At 44.8% G+C, this 20,212-nt stretch overlaps 1 protein-coding gene across 3 annotated transcripts in view; it reads right to left on the bottom strand.

Moving 5' to 3' along the window:
* The window catches only part of EBF1 (EBF transcription factor 1), a 363,744-nt gene that overhangs the window by 46,824 nt on the left and 296,708 nt on the right, over positions 1–20,212 (bottom strand). For 2 of the 3 annotated variants that reach the window (XM_088478940.1, XM_088478942.1), the window contains exons 9-10: positions 16,005–16,138; positions 11,616–11,742 (exon numbers count right to left, since the gene is read on the bottom strand). In XM_088478940.1, coding sequence (XP_088335066.1) covers positions 11,616–11,742; positions 16,005–16,138 — 261 coding nt within the window. The remainder of the gene's footprint in view (positions 1–11,615; positions 11,743–16,004; positions 16,139–20,212) is intronic. The other variant, XM_088478941.1, reaches the window with a different exon arrangement.

The following is a 20,212-nucleotide window of genomic DNA, read 5'->3' as shown; positions in this document are numbered from 1 at the left end:
TGAAAAAGGAGCCGTCCTGTCACAGCGGGAAGGTGACAGTGAGTTTTGCCATATCTGCTTCGGATCTGTTTCCTATTTCTTGGTCAGAGGCTGTGATCCTTCCTCCCACCCCCCTCTCCAGCTCCTTGTGAGCACTGCGGTGTCCATGTAAGAAGACCATGGAGCCAGAGAGCTAATGAGAAGAAGAGCGTGTGCTTCTGTCCTCTGGATCAATACACACAGCAGCACGCTCCAGACACCCATACCCCCCCCCCCCCCCTTTCACTGCTTCATTTTTCTTCTTCCTACAGATGAGCTGTGTTATTATTTTCATGGGGTCGATATCTTACAACCTTTTTTTTATTATTTTATCCGCTGCTCTATAAATTTTCTGATTACTTTAAAGAGGGAGGGGGGGAGGAGTATTCGGGTTTAAGGCTCTACTTCACGTGGTACAAAATTAAACTCATCATAAAATATTTGAGGGAAAGGAGCGTAAACCTTTCTAACACCTTTAACAGAGTAGCTTTAAAGACAGTCCTGTGACATACTGGCCAACTCTCCCTCATTGTCAGGGAGACTCCCTGAAATAGCAGCAATCTCCCTGTCTCCCTGAAGAGTCTGCCAATCTCCCTCATTTCACCTTACCCCCATTAAGACATGGTTATATAAAAGAAAAAACAGACATATATACATTCAAATGGGTTCATTAGTATAATTTCCCTGCATTGGTTATAAGGCACAATGATCCCTATGGCTACATGTATTGTCTGAGAAGAATCAGAGTGTTTTCATCAACAAGTAGATCTTACTAACTGCTTTGGGGCTCATTTACATGTGGATGTAAATTAATTTTATGACACGCCTCTCAGATGTAGCAGTACACGCCCACTTTACCGCCGCGCTCATAGGTGCTGCTTTCACAATCTCCCTGAAATGCTTTTTCAAAAGTAGGCAAGTATGTCCTGTGATGCTCAATGTGTGATTGTAGGTAAAAGAAGACAATTGGGCCCACACTGCATTTAGGTGCAACAGTTTGCACAAAATCATAGCGACCAATCACATGCTTGCTTTCATTGTTTAACTTGCATTAGAACGGTGTTCTGAAGCTCAGCCCTCGTGGAACAGCATGTTTTCATGATATCCTCAGGAATAATTAGTACCACCTGTGGATCTATTGCATTAGTCAGTTAACGCACCTGTGCTCCATCCAGGTGGTATATTGATAAATGTCACGGTGTATGATAATGGTACTCCAGCCAATCAGCTCCCAACTGTCATTTTTCTAACAGATGACAGTTGGCAGCTGATTGGCTGGAGCACCATTTATCATACACAGTGAAATTTATCACTCGTTATGATGATAAAACTCGTTGAGGCCCTAAGTTTGTGCAAAACTGCATTAGACAAATAAAGCTAATTGCTGATTGGTTGCTGGAGTTCAGGACAAATAAAATAAATCCAATGTTAGAGAATGTTCCAAGTGTCCTAAATACTTCGGGGTCTACTCATTATGTTAATTAACGGGGTCCGAAGCACAGTGAGACAAGTGCACATGCGTGACCTACAGGTCACGCATGTGCATAAGAAGCCGGACAGAGGCAGAGAGATCCGAAGGAGCGGGTAGGGGGAGCACTCGCCATCTGAAGATGGCAAATGCTCCCGCACTCAAGCTCCAAAAATACTGTATCTTCGGAGCTTGATGAATTCTGTCCCCACACTACTAGTGTATGGGGACAGCGGGCCATTCCACCAGATGAAGATAAGCAGGAGATATCTGTGATACTAGTGTATGGGGACGGAATCGGTATGATTCCCGACAGCGCTGGAAATCCCGATCGCTAAGGTAAGTATAAACTAACCTAACCCCCTAACCCTAACCTCCCACCAAGTGCCTAACCCTAATCCCCCCTCTAAGTGCCTAACCCTAACTCCCCCTTCCCCGTTGCCTAAACCTAAGTCCGCCGGGGTGCCTAACCCTAACCCTCCCTCCCCCTGGCCTAACCCTCCCGGTGGGGTGCCTGACCCTAAGTCCCCCCCGGGTGCCCTAATCCTAACCCTCCCCCCCCGCGGCTGTCTGCTCGCGGCGCCCGGCATCCCTTCGATCGGGATGCCGGTCTCCCGGCGTCGGGGAAATGTCAGGCGTCTACATCTAGACGCCCGGCATTTCAACCTCGCCGGGATATGACAGTCAGGAAGCCGGCTGTCGGTATTAAGGCAGCCGGTTTCCCGATTGTATACCATGGGGACAGTAGGCCACAAGGGCGTATCTACCCATTGGCCAGGATGGCACTCGCCAGGGGCGCCGACCAAAGGGGGGGCACTGTGCGGCAGTGCCACCAGCAGCCAAAGGGTGGACAAGTCCCCCAGCCCCACAAGTGTAGGGCAGACCACAGTGAGAGCGGTCTGCCCTACACAGTTTACAAACAGACAGCTGCCAGCGGAGGCTGTGTGTTTGTAATAGCAGCCAGCCAATGAGAGTCAGACTCTCATTTGCTGCTCCATCGTCCGAGGAGGGAGCAGGCTGGAGCTCACTAATAAGCTCCATCTTCCGGCTCTCCCCGCAGCATGTGATGGGAGAGACGTCATGACGTCTCTCCCATGCAGGAGAAGAGCAGGCCGGGCGATCGCATCAGGAGCGGGGATCAGGTAAGTTGTTTTTTTTTCCTGTGTGTGTGTAAGGCTGGCACTGCAGGGGAGGGCAATGAAATAGTGGGTGGCCGCTACTGGGGGCACTTTATGGGGAAGTGCCCGCAACTGGGGGCACTGTACAGGGGTGGCCACTACTGGGGGCAATTTAGGGGGGTGGCTACTACTGGAGGCACTGTATAGTGGGGACTATTACGGGGGGCACTGTATAGGGGGGACTACTACTGGGGTCAATGCAGCATAGGGGGGACTACTACTGGGGGCACTATATAGGGGGGACTACACCCTTTTTCACTTTATTTTAGTAAAAAATAATGTTAATAAATAGAGCCCACAATGAGAAGCAGTCCCAATACAACACTCTATCTGAGAAGCCGTCCGAATACAGCACTCTTAGTCTGAGAAGCCATCCGAATACAGCACTCTATCCGAGAAGCCGTCCCAATACAGCACTGTCTGAGGAGCTGTCCCAATACAGCACTCTGTCTAAGAAAGAATTGCAATACAGTTCTCTATCAGAGAGTCAGTCCAAATAAAGTGATCAATCTGAGAAGCAATTGCAATACAGTGACCTACCTGACTCATAGATCAATGGATTGCAATTGCTTCTCAAACAGAATTCAGTGATCTATCTGAGGTGTAGTCCCATACAATGTTCTGATAGTCAGTTTCAATACAGTGCCCTGACAGTTAGTCCCAATATAGGGGTCAGTCCCGATACAGTGATATATCTAACAGTTAGTCCCATTATAGGGGTCACACTCAATACAGTGATATATCTGGCAGTTAGTCCCATTATATGGTCAGTCCAGATACAGTGATATATCTGACAATTAGTCCCAATACAGGGGTCAGTCCTGATACAGTGATCTATCTGATATACAGGGGAGATGTTTCAAACCTCTGAGAGAGAAAAAGTGGAGATAGTACCAATCAATCAGCTCCTGTAATTTTTCAAATACAGCCTGTAAAATGGCAGTTAGAAGCTGATTGGTTGGTATTTTAACTCTCTCTCCAAGATTTCACATCTCCCCCACAATCCCAATACAGTGATATATTTGATAGTCAGTCCCAATTCAGTGATATAGCTAAAATACAGTCCCAATAAAATGATATCTGAGTGCATCTAAAATGCAGTCCCAGTACAGTCATATATCTGAGAGTCAGGGGTCTATTCATGAAGCAGTGAAAAGAGTGGAGAAGTGTGCCAGTGGAGAAGTTGCCCATGGCAACCAATCAGCTTTGAGGTTTCATTTATCAAGTATATTCTGTAAAATAATAGGTAGGAGCTGATAGGTAGCCATGGGCAACATCTCCACTGGCACACTTCTCCACTCTTTTCACTGCTTCATGAATAGACCCCTCATTTTTGCCAAGTACTCTATCTGAAAGTAAAGCCTGGTACACACTAGACGATATAATGTCTGATCCTGCGTGCAGGTCCAACTGGCGATATCGTTAGTGATTCTCACTGTCACTCCATCGCTCCCGGCATTGGCAAGTGTGTACGCACTTGCCGGTGCCGGCACCCCGCTGGGTCCAGTCACTGACGAGGTCGGTACACACTAGACATCGTCTATTGTGTACCAGACTTAAGTCCCAATTCAGCTCTATCTGTTACTCCCGATACAATGAACTGCGAGGCAGTTCCAATACAATGAGCTATCTACAATTCAGTCTCATTATCGTTCTCTATCTGAGAAGCAGTCAAAATACAGTGGTACACCTGAGACCAGTTCCAATACAGTAATCTATCTGAGAGTAAGTCCCAATAAGACCCAGGCAAAATACAATGATCTGAGAGGCATTCCCAATACAATGATCTAAGAGGCAGTCCAAATACAATGATATGAGAAGCAGTCCCAGTACAATGATCTGAGAGCCAGTCCCAATACAATGATCTAAGAGGCAGTCCCAATACAATGATCTGAGAAGCAGTCCCAAAACAATAGTCTGAGAGGCAGTCCCAATACAAAGATCTGAGAAGCAGTCCCAATACAATGATCTAAGAGGCAGCCCCAATACAATGATATGAGGGACAGCCCCAATACAATGATATGAGAGGCAGTCCCAATACAGTGATATGAGAGGCAGCCCCAATACAATGATATTAGAGGCAGTCCCAATACAATGATATTAGAGGCAGTCCCAATACAATGATATGAGAGGCAGTCCCAATACAATGATATGAGAGGCAGTCCCAATACAATGATATGAGAGGCAGTCCCAATACAATGATATGAGAGGCAGTCCCAATACAATGATATGAGAGGCAGTCCCAATACAATGATATTAGAGGCAGTCCCAATACAATGATATGAGAGGCAGTCCCAATACAATTCTCTTATCTAAGCCCAATACAATGATATGAGAGGCAGCCCCAATACAATGATATGAGAGACAGTCCCAATACAATGATATGAGAGGCAGTCCCAATACAATGATATGAGAGGCAGTCCCAATACAATGATATGAGAGGCAGTCCCAATACAATGATATGAGAGGCAGTCCCAATACAATGATATGAGAGGCAGTCCCAATACAATGATATTAGAGGCAGTCCCAATACAATGATATGAGAGGCAGTCCCAATACAATTCTCTTATTTAAGCCCAATACAATGATATGAGAGGCAGCCCCAATACAATGATATGAGAGACAGTCCCAATACAATGATATGAGAGGCAGTCCCAATACAATGATATGAGTGGCAGTCCCAATACAATGATCTTATTTAAGCCCAATACAATGATCTTATTTAAGCCCAATACAATGATATGAGAGGCAGTCCCAATACAATTCTCTTATCTAAACCCAATACAGGGCTTTATTCAGAGATGGACGCAGACGCCTTTTGACGGTCACCTGTCTGCAACTTTATGCAAATACCGCTACAAAGTAATTCCTTGGTGTACATCCGTGCGTATGAATGTGCAAGGACTGAGATGTCCACTATCAGTGCCTGTAGACGCTGTAATACCAACTCGTGCATCTTTAGACACCACCATCGGCTACACCATTGAAACTGGCACCAGCCCTATGGCAGGTACAGATTTTCCATTTGAGTATGGCCTCCTATTTGTACGCAACCACTTTAGCAGCACGTCCAAGACACGCTCACAACAAGCCCATGAGACGCGACCATTAAGCCACCGCCCAGGAACGCCCCTCACTTTTCCAAGAGATTTCTGACAGCATGCGTCTCAATGGCAACAGCGCCTTTGTGAGTGCGCTCTGTGTAACGCATGCGCTGTAGGAGTTTTAAGGGAATTGCGCGCACACGCAGTAGCAAAGCATCCCTCAATATAGTGGATATTGCCTGGGCTCAGAATCAGGCCCACAATGATCTATGAGTCAATCCCAATACAATGATCTAATATCTATGAACCAATTCCGATACAGATCTCTATCTGTGAGTCAGTCCCATTACATTGGGGTCTATTTATGAAGTTTATAACAGGTTTACACTGGAAAGTTCTGAGATTTCCCTGGTGATAATCTATTTTCGTTGCATACGGTCGTTCCCATAGACCTTGGTCTGTTTATCAAGCGGGGATGGGGACATGTGCACATCGCTTTAGTGTTTCGCCAGCAGCGTTAGCTACCCTTGAAACTCACTGAGGAAAGGGGTTTTCATAAATGTGCTTAATCACGACATTCTGTATTTCGGTAATAAGTGGCAATACAAAATGTTAATTACTGCAGCTTTTTGTTAAATAGACCCCATATAAGAAGCACTTTCTGTGCATTCTCTATAAGCAGAAGAAGCACTCTCAAGGTAGGGGCCCTGCAGACTGTAGCAGCAGCGCGTGGATCCTGCCTCCTGTCTGGTGGTCGCTGTGTGTGACAGGTCGTGCTGGGAGCCCCTCTACTTTACCATTAGCTGGGACCCCTTTTTCTGACATATTTTTATGCAACCAAGGGGACGGCGGGCTGAAAACATTTAGGAATCACTGATCTAGATCATCCAATTATTCAGTTAGCACAAATTACACATTATTATCATTGCATTTGCTTAATGTAAGGTCTGTAAAGTGTGAAATAAAGGCACGTTGATGGTGCAGCACTAAGACTAAGCAGTGCCAGTTTAGTACTTTGAATGAATGGCAAGATTAGTGCAATGCAAAGAGTTGGGGATCGCATTTAGGGCTCGATTCAGACCCGCTCGCTAGATGCGTTCGCACACAACGAAAGTATGCAAATCCGCGATCACACGGCAAGGCAATAGCACGCCCACTATGGCTTAGTGTGCGATCACTCTGTGTATGCAGATGCCCACTTTCCCACGTCATGTCCAGGAAGTGTATGCAACGATCGGTACCATTGAGTACTATCGGAAACGATCTCAGCACTTGTGGCTGACCATACACTACCACAAGCACTGTGAGTGCTTCAGTGTAAAATTCAGTCAGGAGATGTGTACTATGACGCTGCTTCTTAATTATGCACGCCTCTGAAACGGCGTTAACACGCTCAGACGCGTCTGCGTTCGCACCACCACTCCCGTTTCCTTCGACCAACCCCTGTCACCACCCACTAACGGCATGTCCTGTCACTCATTCTAGCGTGCAGTCTATGTGCAGCGAGCGAACGCTTCCCGATCACATGGACTAGTTCGTGCATGCGCACTGTGATGTGTATGCATGCGTAGATTGCAAAAATCGGCTGGCTGCGTGCGAACGCAGCCTAGCTAGCGGGTCTGAATCAGGCCCTTAGTGCAATACTATAAAAAGGAGATTCATTTGGGGATGGCATTATAAATTGGTGGTTAATCTTAGTGCTGTGCTATAAATCGAGGGTTACTCTTAGTGCTGGGCTATAAAGTGGTGGTTACTCTTAGTGCTGTGCTATAAACTGAGGGTTACTCTTAGTACTGTGCTATAAACTGAGGGTTACTCTTAGTACTGTGCTATAAATTTAGAGTTACTCTTAGCGTTGTGCTATAAATTGAGGGTTACTCTTAGTACTGTGCTATAAATTGAGGGTTACTCTTAGCGCTGTGCTATAAATTGAGGGTTACTCTTAGCGCTGTGCTATAAAGTGGTGGTTACTCTTAGTGCTGTGCTATAAATTGAGGGTTACTCTTAGCGCTGTGCTATAAATTGAGGGTTACTCTTAGTGCTGGGCTATAAAGTGGTGGTTACTCTTAGTGCTGTGCTATAAACTGAGGGTTACTCTTAGTACTGTGCTATAAATTGAGGGTTACTCTTAGCACTGTGCTATAAATTGAGGGTTACTCTTAGTGCTGTGCTATAAATTAGTGGTTACTCTTAGTGCTGTGCAATAAATTGATGGTTAATCTCAGTGCTGTGCTATAAATACAGGGTTACTGTTAGTGCTGGGCTATAAACTGGTGGTTATGCTTAGTGCTGAGCTATAAAGTAGTGGTTACTATTAGCGCTGTGCTATACATTGGTGGTTACTCTTAGTGCTGTTGCTGTGCTATAAATTGATGGTTAATCTCACTGCTGTGCTATAAATCGAGGGTTACTGTTAGTGCTGGGCTATAAACTGGTGGTTACGCTTAGTGCTGTGCTATAAATTAGTGGTTACTCTTAATGCTGTGCAATAAATTGATGGTTAATCTCAGTGCTGTGCTATAAATCGAGGGTTATTGTTAGTGCTGGGCTATAAACTGGTGGTTACGCTTAGTGCTGTGCTATAAATTAGTGGTTACTATTAGTGCTGTGCTATAAATTGATTGTTAATCTCAGTGCTGTGCTATAAATTTCGAGTTACTCTCAGCGTAGTAGTATCTTGCCATGGAGGAACAGTTGCCATGCACTTATCATACTAGTGATGATTCAGTCTCAGTACAGTGATAAAGATTAGGAAGAGACTCAGGACAGTATAGTGGCTGAGTGTAAGGTCAGAGATGCCGGTGATGTGACTTAGGAATCTCAGGGCCTGATTCAGCAAGGATCGCAAGTATGAATTCACTCGCAGTCTCAATGCGCATGCGCAAACCAGTCATTGCGATCAAGTAAGGGATCAAACGGCATACGCAGTTAGCATGGAGAGTGGTCGTGCTAACGCAGGCGTGCCTGTGCATTTGAACGGCATTACAGGGGGTGCATAATTAAGCTATACACAGCCGTACGCTGCCGTACGTTTCGACAGGAAGCTGACACAATCCTGCGGCAGGTCAGGGCTACCACAGTTATGCGTATGGGTTTGATGGTTCTCGATGTTGCTGATGTTTTCGCAAGCCTGCGTTCTGATCAAGCATAGAGTAAAGGGAGGTGGGCTGGCTTTATGTAGTGCTGGGCGTCTGCATCTTGTGTCGCGATTGCCGTGCGTATGCATTCATTAGCATTTTCATACAGTGGTCAGGTACGTGCAATTTCTTACTTGCGATCCTTACTGAATCAGGCCCTCAGATCGGACCCCCAGATAATTCCTGGCAATGTCTGTGCTCTCTCCTATCTCCTCTCTCACTCAGATGATGAATGAAGTTTCTGCATCGGCTGTTATTGGCTTTGCTTTTGTCGATATGTTTGTGTTGGCCTCAGCTCCTCTATGATTGATCTCTATTTCCTGGCTGATCAGTTATTAAGGCGGAACAGCTAGGGGCAAGCTGAGGCATTCACAGAACAAGTGCCTGCTAACTAGTCTCTCTATAGACAGACAGACATGCTACACGCAAAACCTCAGGACAATGGCAGGAACATTACAATGAAGCATAATACCACCCAAGTGCATACAGATCTAAGCAGTGGTTTTCCTACTCAGCAGAACCTGCTGTCACAGAGCTACTTAGTATACCCTGCCAGTCACAATGGGTCCCTTTGAAAATCAATGGAAAGTTCATATGAATGGACATTAAAGAAAGTGCATGAGAAATCTTGGACGCATTATTATTCCCTGTCTATACTACACCATATGCTTTTTCCAGCATCTCTATGCACAGACCATCATTTAGCCTAGGAATCAATGATCCCTATTTCAAGCTCCATTTGTGTTCAGACCACCAGGGTTTAGGTAGTTTAGAGGCAACATAAGCTCTGTTATAGTCATTGAAGTAAGCAGAAAGATGTTAGAATGGCATCCCTATAAGAAATCAGGTGACAGAAAAGAGGTCAAAATAAATCTAATTTTAGGGAACTGTTTATGCGGGATGTAGTCAGCATCCTGACAGATTGCAGAGATAAGTATTAGGGTCAGGGGGAGACTTAGGGTTAGGAGGAGGGCTAGGCACTAGGGTTAGGGTCAGGCTGCGGGACGGGAGCGTTAGGCTGTGGGAAGGGAGGCTTAGGGTTAGGCTGCGAGACAGGAGGGTTAGGGTTAGGCTGCAGGATGGGAGGGTTAGGGTTAGGCTGCGAGACAGGAGGGTTAGGGTTAGGCTGCGGGAGGGTGGGTTAGGATTAGGCTGCGGAACAAGAGGGTTAGACTGCGGGAGGGTGGGTTAGGCTGCGGGATGGGAGGGTTAGGCTGTGGGATGGAGGGTGGGTTAGGCTGCGGGACAAGAGGGTTAGGGTTAGACTGCGGGAGGGTGGGTTAGGCTGCGGGATGGGAGGGTTAGGCTGTGGGATGGAGGGTGGGTTAGGCTGTGGGATGGAGGGTGGGTTAGGCTGTGGGATGGGAGGGTTAGGCTGCGGGATGGGAGGGTTAGGGTCAGGCTGCGGGACGGGAGGGTTAGACTGTAGGAGGGTGGGTTAGGCTGCGGGATGGGAGGGTTAGGCTGTGGGATGGAGGGTGGGTTAGGCTGTGGGATGGGAGGGTTAGGGTTAGGCTGCGGGATGAGAGGGTTAGACTGTAGGAGGGTGGGTTAGGGTTAATCTGTAGGAGGGTGGTTAGGGTTAGACTGCAGGACAGGAGGGTTATGGTTAGGCTGTGGGAGGGGAGGGTTAGACTGCAGGACAGGATGGTGGATTAGACTGCGGGACGGGAAGGTTAGGCTGCAGGATGGGAGGGTTAGGCTGCAGGAGGGTGGGTTAGGATTAGGCTGCGGGACAAGAGGGTTAGGGTTAGACTGCGGGAGGGTGGGTTAGGCTGCGGGATGGGAGGGTTAGGGTCAGGCTGCGGGACGTGAGGGTTAGACTGTAGGAGGGTGGGTTAGGGTTAAGCTGTGGGAGGGTGGTTAGGGTTAGACTGCAGGACAGGAGGGTTATGGTTAGGCTGTGGGAGGGGAGGGTTAGACTGCAGGACAGGAGGGTTAGGGTTAGGCTGCGGCACGGGAGGGTTAGGCTGCAGGAGGGTGGATTAGACTGCGGGACGGGAGGGTTAGGCTGCGGGACAGGAGGCAGAGTTAGGCAGCAGGATGGGAGGGTTATGGTTAAGCTGTTGGACGGGAGGGTTAGGATTAGGCTCCGGGAGGGTGGGTTAGGGAAAGGGTTATAAATAATACTTAAAGAAATCTGTCAGGATGCTGCTGTCGGTATTCTGACCATCTGCATCCTGACCGTTGGGATCCCGTACCAAGCCTGTTTATGTGATGCTCTGCAAAATGTTTTATGTAAACATCAGATCTCTTTAGTTAGTGACCAGATCATCAAAAAAAATGAAATACAATAAGTTAAAGATAACCTTGGCTATAAGGCGCTGCATGAGGTCCTGGATTTTGAGATGATTAAGTTCAGTTTAAATTATTTACACAGTCATATTGTGGTGATAACAACTTAACACTTTAAAAACAAACCCAAAAATGAACAACATTACTCTTGGAAGGAGTCTCAGGTAGATGTTCACAGTTATTAAAGTATACCTGTCACCTGCTGACAGTGGAGGGAACCATTTTATCGTCAGAAACCAATATTCAGATGGTCATTTCACTAGGAATTAGTGACATCGCTGAGGCATGAGGCATTAAGTGGCTCAGCACACAAAATGGTGACCTCCTGTTAGTGTAGGTAACGGGACCACTTTACCTGTACATAGATTGGCACAATATCAAATAAAGTACCAGGAGCAGCTAAAAAAATACAAATAAATGTGAAAATTTCACTCAATGGTATGGCTGCACAATTGTGTCAGCTAATGAGCCCCACCTGTATATATGAACCTCCCAGGCGTCCCTTTGCAGAATTGCTTGGATTTGTAGGATAATGTTACTTCCACCACTCCAGGGATGTGTCGGGGAGGGGTCTGCACGCGGATGGCATGAGGCGTGATCAACTGGAGAAACAAAGGAAACTGAAATAAGCCAAATGAAAGGATAGTTGTATGTTTCTAATCCCCGGTAACATCTCTCTGTCACATCTTTATAAACAAAGGCACAAAAGATGTAATTAACTTGTCAGTGTGTCTATGTAACACGTGGGAGACAATGACAATATACTATAGACACACAAATCTTACTGATTAACTCAATGCTATGATTAACTCAAGGCTAAAGTGTGAAGTGCGGTCAATGTACGTTCCGTACGGTAGCTCTGAGGTAATTAGAAAGGATTGGTCAAATAGCGAGGCTCAATAAAAATAAAATATTAAAAAATATTACTTAATAAGACAATAAGTGTCATAGTCTGTACTAAGTATTGCTGAAATACATGACCCTGATACTTTTACACTGGAATATACTTAAAATTCTATCTTCCCAAAACTCTAACATGATGCATGGCTCCAGTCTTGCAATATATAGATGTAAGAAGTTATGTGACTTTAATAAGGAACAAGGCCACAGGTGCTTCTATACGGCTCCAATGTATGTCTGCAGCGACAAAGTCATAGGGATGCTTATTCAGAATGTCCACACCAGAAAGTTACATGGTCTGAATAACGACATGAACATAATGTTTACTTTGTGAATGTCGACAGCTCATGGTAGGGTAAGGGTTTAATTTAAATGGACGAAAGACGCTAAGTTGACATGCCGACTGTCGACACTCACAATATCAACATTATGTCAATGTCGACATTTCATATGCCGCCATAGCGTCCATGTCGATATTCTGACTGTCGACATTTTGTACCACACCTGTTTATACAGATGTTCTCGCTGCTCATGTGTTATATCAAAATCACGGATTACATGTGTACAACACCAATAGGATTTGAAAATAATACCGCAGTGACGCTCCAGATCTAATTGAAAAGCAGACTCAGATCGTGAAGCAGAATTAAGATTTACAGATGTGTTCATCAAGAGTTTCTGAAGCGGCTGTGGGCTATATTTACACTGTGAATGTATTCTCAATGTATTACGGAATTCTGCAGATATTCAGGTTATGCTGCAAAGCCATTCCAAGACAAATCACAGTGCTAAGCTATTTTAGGAGGCCCTGGAAATATTGGTTGACCTCAATGTTTCCTCAGTACACAGGTCCACACAGTATTTAATCAAGGTATAAGAGAAATACAGATATATATATATATATACACACACACAGGTGCTTGAAAATGTAAATGTATTGACTTATTGCGCTAAAATTAAGATAACCTATTTTAATGTGTTTAATGCATATTTAGTAAAATGGAGATAAATTGTCACATTGAAGTCTCATTAGAGGTAAAGCTATGTATCAATCAATAGACTTCAAAGAAACAGCGCCATCTAGTGACTAAAATTTCTGAATGCTTTCATGCCATTATGAAACAATATTTATTTTAATATAGCTTTCACATATAGGCAGTATCCTGGATTTCCATCATGATATCAAAATCAATATAGTTTAATATGGCTGCATCCACATGACAACTGATCCAGCTCTCAAAATGGCTTCCATTTGCAGTTGCACTATATTGGGTATAGAGAGCCATCTTTCCCACCACTTCGCTAATTCAGAATGTGCCAGTAGTGTCTCTTGCAGAAATTGTCTGCAGAAATGTCCCCAAAAATCTGTCTTGTAGATGATTTGCGTAATTGTGGCCCTGCCCCTTGCTTCACAACGCCAGTAATCTCAGCCACGATGACATGAACGCACAGCCACACCCCTGTCCCCATTCCCGCATCAGGGAGAATTTGCAAACTCCACACAGTTAGGGCCATGGTAGGAATGATTGAAACTAGGGATGTGCAGGCTCGGATAGGTTTGAATTTTCCCGCCAAAAAAACAGGTCTCAGAAAGAGGCAAAATGTCATCTTTCATGGACAAACATCATCATTCCTGGACAAAAGTCCATGGAAGATGATGTTTGTCCATGAAAGATGACGTTTTGCCTCTTTCTGAGACCCGTTTTTTGGCGGGAAAAATCAGAACTTGGCGGGAAAATTCGAACCTATCCAAGCCTGCACATCCCTAATTGAAACCAAGACCACAATGCTGTGAGGCAGTAATGCTAACCATTACACCATACGTGTTGCCCCATGGTTGTTCCCTGCTATGTAAGGGCTGTTAAGAAACCAATAGGCATCAGTCCTTCAGTAAACTAGATCTGATTGTTGGTAAAAAGTTTGCAATACAGTTGGACCCATTGGATGTCATGGTTTCACAGCAGTTAGCATCGCTCTCTTGCAGCACTGAGCCATACAATTTGCATGTACCATGCATGACTCCCCGTGTTTATCAATCTCTGGGAGACATATTGGCACTATATAAAGAAAAAGTTAAAATTAATAATAATTGGTCCTCTACAGTATATGACATAAGGCGTTAATAAGATATAGCAACCCCTTGTTAACTAACACATCCCCTCTAAGGGTCTTTCAAGGTGAAATAAAACATGGCTATTGTTTCCCTCTTGGAGAAAAGTTTAAACTGTCAGCTAAAAGTGAAATAAAAAGTGGACTTTAACAGCATGAGGGACAAACTGTGAGAATAGCGTAGAGATGAATCTCAAGTTTCACAGAAAAGAACAAACTGATATTGCAACCACATGTGAAACAGGATAGGTGGGGGGTCGTCAGAAGCCGTTAAAACCCAAATGTATCAATTAGCCCACATCTTCAGCTCTTCTAGCCCTAAAACGTCGGGATCTCAGTGCTCGGAATCTCATTAGCTGCGTCTTTTTTGTAATAAATGTAGCAGAGCCACGACCCCAACACGTGTAATGTGTCGGAATACAATGGTGGTAGGCACTGTTCTCAAATCCCTGGAATTGCAAGGAGTTTCCTTGTTAGGAGGCTTTTTATTCTCTAAAGCTCTCTCTAATATAAGATTTTTGCACTTTGCCTCTCGGTTATATCAGAACTGCTCTCTTGCTGCCTTCACATGTCTCGCAGAGAGCCAAGCATTGTCCTGTCAGGTGGAGGTTTCAGAGTGGAATTCTGACTAAAAATTCACACTATGAATACAAAAGGAGGCCCCTGAATTCATCAGGACGGGAACAGCGATTAAAGCCAACTTTCTTACATATACACTAACTAAAATGCCTATACATTACGTCTATACATCTTATAAATAAGAATGTTTGTTTGTTTGTCTGACTGCGATAAACTCCAAAACCACTGAACCGATTGTGATGCGATTTTCACCATTGTGTAGGTAAAACCCAGGCAGGTTTTAGGTTAAGGGTCATCGTGGGTGGGCTGCGGGTGGGGTTCCGCGGGGAGGGGTCCCCTGTACTGCTCTTGGCAAGTCTAGATTATTTTCAGCCTATGCTGAGAGGAGCTTTTGCTGTGAGCAGTGAGAGGAGTCCAGAGCCTGTAGCTGCCACTTGAGGAGACCCATTACTCAAGTGCTGGTGTACCTGCTGTTCTGTTCTGCTCAATATAAGAGAGCTTGTGCCCAAGTGGCAGAGATCACCAGAGTGCAGCCAACTGAGGGGGGGAGCCGGCTGCCTAGGGAGAGACAGATCACCAACTTCCACCCGAGTGGAGCCGGGTATTGCAGCTAGTTACAAATAAATTAAACTTCTGGGAACACTGGAGGTAATTGTCGAACCACAAAAGTGCAAAGCTGCAGTGTCAAAGCTATTTTGCAATATTACGCACCTACATCAGCACAAGTGCGCCTAGTTCTATAGGGAAGTACATGTATTGGGCCAAGGTGTCTGAATGTGAGGAGTTGGCGGATCAGCTTACAACGTGTGGATTAGGTATCCAAAGGTGTGAATGACAATGGGAATATGTGTAAAGCATACCATAATTTTACCATTATGCCCTAAAGTAAAAAAATATGTGATACACTTAAGATACTAGTTGAGACCAAGAAGTCTGCCCCTATATTTGGGCATCACTGTGGGATGTTAGACCTCAGGCCTGATGCTGGAAGGAATCGTCATAGAATTGATGAAAATTATATATAGTCTGACATGTATCACATTGATAAGTATACATACATTTTTAGTCACATCTGACAATGTGTACTAAGTGTCTACACATAATGGAGATAGCCATTTGTGGGCTGAAGAAATGTTCACACGAAAGCATCCAGTGAACCAGTGACACCTGAGGCACAATGGAGGCAGCCATTTTGAGGGGCTGAGACAATATTCATGTTACTGCAGACTATTTTACACAATGAATTATTACCTAGTTGGATTTAGGAGATACCTACCTCACTCCACACCAACATGGTTCCAAATATGACCTGTAATCCGTCAAAGAAATTATCTCCTATGATGATGACAGTGGCACCGCCCGTGGTCCATCCCTCACTCGGACTAATGGCTTTGATACATGGTGTAGCTGCTTTTCAGAAGACAGAGAATGGGGAGAAAGTTGTACACTGTCATTATTATGCAGAAGGCTTATGACACATCACAAGATAACACAGACTAACATATTTTGGCCTCATTCAGAGTTAGGAGCAAATCCAGGTACTGTAAAGGGGGAAAGTGTACTCCAAGGACAATCATGTTGGTATGAAATGAGTGCAAATTAATTCATTTAATGCAGGGAAAGCACAGCTTTATTTTTACACCGCGATATATAGAGGTGAGGTGGGAAAAACTGTGCTGTCCTCTCTGTTGCCACCTTATAAACATTCCCCCTCCCGCGGTACAATATAGTTTTACTAAGGTATAACCTATGATTGCATCGTCTAGCTGGATTTATTTGTAATTGTAAATATGGGCAATAATGTGTACATACAGCACATTATAATAATAATGAATTAATGAAGTAGCAAGGATAGCTACATAACATTACATGTGCCAAAGTTAAGTTTTAAATGGTTTTCAGTGTAGCGGACTGCGTACAGTGATCTTTTAATAACTGAAATTAAACAAAGTAAAGTTTGAAAAACTATTACCACCATAGTTGTTAAAATTAAAGCTATCATATAATTATTGCTATCAGATTTTAGCTGTTATTTTTAGATTTTATATATAAGATGTTATTAGATATACCAGCAGCACCCTGCAAATTATAGAATGTTTCCATTTCAATACTGAGCCTAACTCAATAGGGACAGATACAATTAGAAGTGAGTCTTGTCCGGGGCTATTCAATTGCAGCACGTGGCTAGCCCGCAGACTGCACGTAATGCAGTTTTGTGTTCGCACCCTCCTGAGGTGGGAACAGAAATTTGCGGTAAGTAGGGATTTCTTTCCGTGTAAACCCATACAGATGTGTCCACATACATCTAGCCTCCTTGTGCATTAAGCAGTCTTTCTAATTGTGCCATGCCGTGGCGTGACTGAGTAGCGCCGAACAACTTTTTGTGTAACTTTTTTATTTTAAATAGTGATGCGATATTGGACGCACAAGCAGCTTATGCTGATTAAAATGATATGCAGCATGCCTATATTCTGTGTGCGACTGCGGCTGTATCTGCATGCCAAATGTTACATTACAGAGTAAAACCCACTGACACTGTAATGTAGCAATTCACATGGAGATGTGACAACGGTTGCTGACAGAATATAGGCATGCTGATATCATTTGTGTGTCCTATATGAACCACTTTGTAATAAGAGTTTAAGGGAAAAAGTTGCACGAAAAGACGCTCGGTACTACTGAATTTCACGGCACTCACGGATTATGTGTAACGCTAAAGGGGTTATGTCCCCCTTTCAGTATTCAATAAACAGCAGTAAACTAAGATTGCCGCCGCTTGTCATTGTATCACTTACACCATCAATGGATGGCGAGACCTATACAGTCCTCACTGCCGGCAGAGCTTTGTGCATGTGTACAATGGCAGTCACGCATGAGCATGACACAGCAGTGATAGGCTGCCAGCAACAGAACGGAGGATGCCGCTGAGGAGGGGGACGCCGCTGGAGAGGTAAGTAATGTTAAATGCCAACAGCATATTTGTTAGTATAACTGCGATACTTAACAAAATATGCCGCTGCTATTAAGACTCGTTGGTAAATGGGGCTCTTAACCCAGAATCTATGAGGTAACACTCGTTAGCCGAGGGTTTACCGTGGGCGGAAATGGAGCTATAATTGAAATGCTCGGGCATTAAAGCTCGTCTAGGCCATCTGCCCGCGGTAAGCACTGCGGCTAATTGAATCTACCTCATAGAATGGCATATTTGCCCGATTTATAAATGGGTTACTCGCTAGTATTGTCTATTCCCTCATCACATTGTCCATTAAATTTGCACCCACTCGGCAACCTTTGGTTAATGTCTGACTGGACTGAGGGTCTGTGCTTATAATAGATTCCCCTCTATTCTATTTTTCACAGCAGAACAGTGGAAAGCTGTATACTCACACAGAGGGCCTGATTCAGACCCGCTCGCGAGCGCTGATCGCTCGCAAGCGGGTCGATTGTGCACTAGTGCGCAAGCGCATGACGGAGGGAGCTCCGTCGTGCGCATGCGCGAGACCTGAATAGCGACGGCTTGGCATGTCCCCTTTGGTGGGCGTGCCGGGGCATTGCTGCCCAAACGGAGGCGTTCCCATGGGAACGCCTACCCACTGGGGCCGGCCCCACTGACATCACTAGTGATGTCAGTGGGAGTGCTTTTGGCTCTTAGAGCCAAAAGCACTCCTGGGCTTGCGGCAGTGAGACCCTACAGCAGGGTCTCGACGCAAGCCCGATGGTCGCGATGGTCTTGACCATCGCGACCATCTTTTTGGCCGCTCGCATAAGCTGTGGGTGGTCACCCACAGCTATGCGAGCGGCCAGGAGGCTGCTCCAATAATAGGTAGGAGGGCCCTGATTCAGAGCGAGTGCTCTTGTCAGAGCGTCCGGCTCTGAATCAGGGCCAGAGATCATTGATCTCTATAGAGACATAGCATAGCACCTGATAACAGGGCAAGGAATACTCTTCCTCTCCGTCGCTGTGCCGTCATGCGCCCTGGAAAAATGGCCGTATACAGCATCAGCGACCATCCACAGAGGTCACTTAAAGGTGGAATAGAATACAGTACCTCGGCATACCCTTTATCCACTGTGTAGCGTTAATAATTATATATGTTAATATCCTCATGACAAAACTAATAAAGTCATGATATTTCCATTTGCTGAGGAGAGTGAAATCTATTGTTCTATTTTATCAGCCATTTCAGGTGTCTGCAGTACAGTATCCATTTACAGGGTTACTGACAGGAAGTCTTCCGTACATACTGTAGGAAACACATCCCTTTCACGGTTACCTAAATCATTTTCAGTTCTTTGCACCTCCTGAAATCTTTACATATACTGTAGATTAACGATTGTTTCCAATAGTCGTTTACCACCAAATAACTTGCATTTCTAGGATTTTTATATTTAATTATCTAGAGAACAATGTGCTTTTACAGTCATGGACTAAGTGTAGTGGCGTCCTATTCCTCAGGGTTGTACAAACCACCCCCCAAAAAAAAGATAATTATGTGTTATTGGGGCATACCGAGGCACAATGTAGAGTAGTAAATAATTCTCTAGTAGGAGAAAGATAAATGTGATTGTGCTTTTTTTTTGTTAAAACATCAGAGGAGAACACCCTACTCTTCAATCTATGACAATAACATGATTACAGCCACAATTTAGCATAATAGTCCTGAATAGCTGATAGCATATTGGAGAGTTAAAATGGAAATTATCAAGTAGCTTCTCTTTGTTAAAATAATGATCACTTCACAAATAAAAGCTTTTATCCCAAACGTACTGTGCAGCAGCAGCAAAATGCAAATGCTGTGGATGCTGGCTGGTGCCGTTTATTAAATATTACCCTGCCCTGCCTGTTTAAGGACCCCTTCAGCATGATTGCTTATGAGAGGCATGTAAATGTCATTTTGTCTCTCATGCAGCTGATCTGGCATGTTAGCTCTCGTACTAGACATCATGAAAGGGCAAGAGCCTGGGGATTTGCTAGGAAAACACAGACAAGTGCTAAAAATCTAACAAATTAAGTGGTTTACATTTCATTTATAGGAGGTGAACTTTGTCTGGGGACAGGCAATGTTTATTGGTGTGCCAGGAGTACGTAGACAGCATGGTGGGGATGGCAGAAAATTTAAAGGGAATTTAAATCGTAACGAAAGGCTTTCTTGCAATGCTGCTGATTTTAGGAAAAAGAAACAGGTTGCAAATTCAGGGCCTGATTCAATTCGGATCGCTATTGCGATCGCAGCTGCGATTACTCACGCAGGCCTGCAGCAAAGATATGATAATGAATGCAAGCGCAAAGCTAGCATAGATACGCCCACAACCGATATCTCACAGCCGTAATACCTTGCAGTCCAGCGTATACATCGGTAACAAGGGAAGACTGTGAGCGTCGAGCGATCACGCAGGACCTGTACCGCACATGCGCGCAACAGGCCCTGCGCAGACCCAGAACCATCGGATTTGTATGTAAACCATCGGGTATGCAAATAAATA

Source organism: Taudactylus pleione, unplaced genomic scaffold (assembly GCF_031769625.1).
Source record: "Taudactylus pleione unplaced genomic scaffold, aTauple2 ptg000225l, whole genome shotgun sequence".
In the NCBI taxonomy this organism is placed as follows: Eukaryota; Metazoa; Chordata; class Amphibia; order Anura; family Myobatrachidae; genus Taudactylus; species Taudactylus pleione.
This window is presented reverse-complemented; position numbering and strand designations above follow the sequence as displayed.